The following is a 2,902-nucleotide window of genomic DNA, read 5'->3' as shown; positions in this document are numbered from 1 at the left end:
GTAACTACAGAGGGTTAAGTAAAGAACAAGGAAATGGATACATCAAGGAGTTATACAATTTGACTAAGCTAAAGAAGAGAAAATTCTAGACAAATGAATTGTTTGGCAAGAGAATAAGTGGTTTGGCTAACACAGTGACTATATACTGTACTTGTCCAGGCTGGTATACAGAGGTTCACAGAACTAGATACAGATTCACTGAGAAGACTTCTGACTTTTTCTTCAAAGCAAAGATTAATTTTCTAAGGTTAGTATAAAGGGTTCAGCATTAAGTGATCCCCACATGAAGTTGAAGTTCTTTCCACAGATAACACTGAGTTTTTCTGAAAGCAATTGGAGACAACCAAGATCAAGACAGAAATCAGAAGAGTAGTCTCAGTCCCAGCTTCATCATATTCAGGAAGAGATGTGAGCCTTTATTGACCTTCTGGTCCCAAAATCCTATTTTCTGTTGTTGTTGCTGTTAGGTGCCGTCAAGTTGAACACAATTCATGGTGACCCTATGAACAAAAGATCTGAACCCTGTTCTATCCTGTGCCACGTTCACACTTCCTGACACACAAGTACCTTTTGCAGCAGTCACTACATGAATCCACCTGTTTGAGGGTCTTTCTCTCCACTGATCCTCCAACCTTCCAACATCATGTCCTTCTCCAAGGAACAGCACCTCCTAGCAACATGTCCAAAGTATGTGAGGTGAAACCTCATCATTCTTGAATCCAAAGAACACTCCTGCTGCACCCTCTCCAAGACATATCTGTTCATTCTCTTCACTGTCCATGGGATATTCAGTGCTGTTCTCCAACACCACAGCTCAAAGCTGTCAATTCTTTTTCTGTCATCCTTATTCATTGTACTGGTCTTAGATGCATAGCTAATAATTGGAAAGACTACCTGAATCACATGCAGCTTAGTCCTCAAACTGACATCACTACTCCTCAATATGTTGGAAAGGTCTCTTATTGCAGATTTAATCTCATACAGTCACACACACACACACACACACACACACACAGAGAGAGAGAGAGAGAGAGAGAGAGACAGGAAACGCCAATATTTAAGACCATTCTAACCCCCTTCAAACATCTTTGTCATCAATCATGGAGTAAATTTTAAGTGAAATTATTTATTAATATCTGAGCAAGTAACAGTTTTGTCAGAAGGAGCATACAAAATATTTTCATTGGATTTTTGCTTTGTTTTTATGAATTAGGTTTTAATGTGATGGCTTTAAAGATAAATGACTTATAAGAACTGCTCCTCACAGGTTAAGCAAATGGCTTAATCTTTTTGAACTTCACTTTCTTCCTTAAAATGAGAATATTTGATGAGGTAAGCTCTGAATCACTTCTAGATTTAATTTATTGTGAATCTGCTATATACTTATAAATACAAAGACTGGAAAGAGCCTATAGAAATAAAATTTTATTTCTTTGAGTGTAGGAGTCATTTATGCCTCTGCTTTTCATGCTTCCTGTTTTCTCTCACTTCCCAATTAGTGTTCTCATGTTTCCTCAGACTAATATTAGCAGTTTTGCATAGAAACTGGCGTCCTTTGAAGTAATTTAATATTTATCTAATACTTTCTGCTTTGAATTTCAGGCAGACTGACTCGGATTCCTACTGACCAATGAGGAGACAGAACCAAAGCATGATCACTGAGTTCTTCCTCGTAGGTTTTTCAAACCTTGGGGATCTGCAGATCCTTCTCTTCTTCATCTTCCTACTGGTCTACCTGACCACTTTGATGGCTAATGTTACCATTATGACTGTTATCCGCCTGGACCGGGCTTTGCACACCCCCATGTACTTCTTCCTTTTTATCCTCTCCTGCTCTGAAACATGTTACACCTTAGTCATTGTGCCTAAAATGCTGAGCAACCTGCTTTCGACAAATCCAACAATTTCTTTCTCTGGATGTGCTGCCCAGCTTTATTTCTTTGTGGGCTTGGCTTGTACCAACTGCTTTCTCATTGCTGTGATGGGCTATGATCGGTACGTTGCCATCTGTAACCCTCTCAATTACACACTCATTGTCAGTAGAGCCACCTGCATGCAGCTGGTTCTAGCCTCTAGCTTCTGTGGTTTCCTCATCTCTGTGGTTGTCAATGTCCTGGTGTTCAGTGTGCCTTTCTGTGCCTCCAATCGGATCAACCATTTTTTCTGTGACATTTCCCCTGTCATCAAATTGGGCTGTACAGACACGAACCTAAAGGAGATGGTCATCTTCTTCCTCAGCATTCTCGTTTTACTGGTTCCATTTGTACTGATTTTCATCTCTTATGTTTTCATTGTGTCTACCATCCTCAAAATATCCTCAGTGGAGGGGCAGAGAAAAGCTTTTGCCACTTGTGCTTCCCACCTGACAGTGGTCATTGTTCACTATGGCTGTGCTTCCTTTATCTACCTACGGCCCACATCCCTGTACTCCTCAGACAAGGACCGGCTGGTGGCAGTGACCTATACTGTAATCACTCCCCTACTCAACCCCCTTGTCTACACACTGAGGAATAAAGAAGTGAAGACAGCTCTGAGGAAAGTCTTGAATAGATATTCATTTCCCAAAACTGTGTGAATAAAGTTAATAACTCAGGAAAGTTTTATTCAGAAAAACATCCTAGAAGGAACTTGGAGTCTATAATCAGATCTGTTCATTTGCCTATATCTCTGTGAAAGAATGGCTTTTAAGGACAGCAAGTAAAGTGTATGCTTTTTATCAGAAAGTTCTTTCTTAGTTTTGGTCTATATCCACTACCCAAACCACTGAGTCAGTTCCAGCTCACAGAGACCACCCATTGGGGTTTTGAGACTATAAATGATTATGAGAGCAGACTCCCTATCTTGCTTTTGCAGATCGGCTGATAAATTCAAACCATCAACCATTCAGTTAGCAACCTAACAG

At 40.1% G+C, this 2,902-nt stretch overlaps 1 protein-coding gene across 1 annotated transcript; it reads left to right on the top strand.

The window, feature by feature from the left end:
- The first annotated feature begins 1,630 nt into the window (after window positions 1–1,630).
- On the top strand, window positions 1,631–2,575 carry LOC102859882 (olfactory receptor 10T2-like). The gene has a single exon (XM_006895432.1). It carries the CDS (start codon window positions 1,631–1,633, stop codon window positions 2,573–2,575), a length of 945 nt encoding a protein of 314 aa, XP_006895494.1.
- The last annotated feature ends 327 nt before the right edge of the window (window positions 2,576–2,902 follow it).

This window comes from Elephantulus edwardii, unplaced genomic scaffold (genome assembly GCF_000299155.1).
Source record: "Elephantulus edwardii isolate Elephantulus edwardi_28Jun2011 unplaced genomic scaffold, EleEdw1.0 scaffold00168, whole genome shotgun sequence".
NCBI lineage: Eukaryota > Metazoa > Chordata > Mammalia > Macroscelidea > Macroscelididae > Elephantulus > Elephantulus edwardii.
This window is presented reverse-complemented; position numbering and strand designations above follow the sequence as displayed.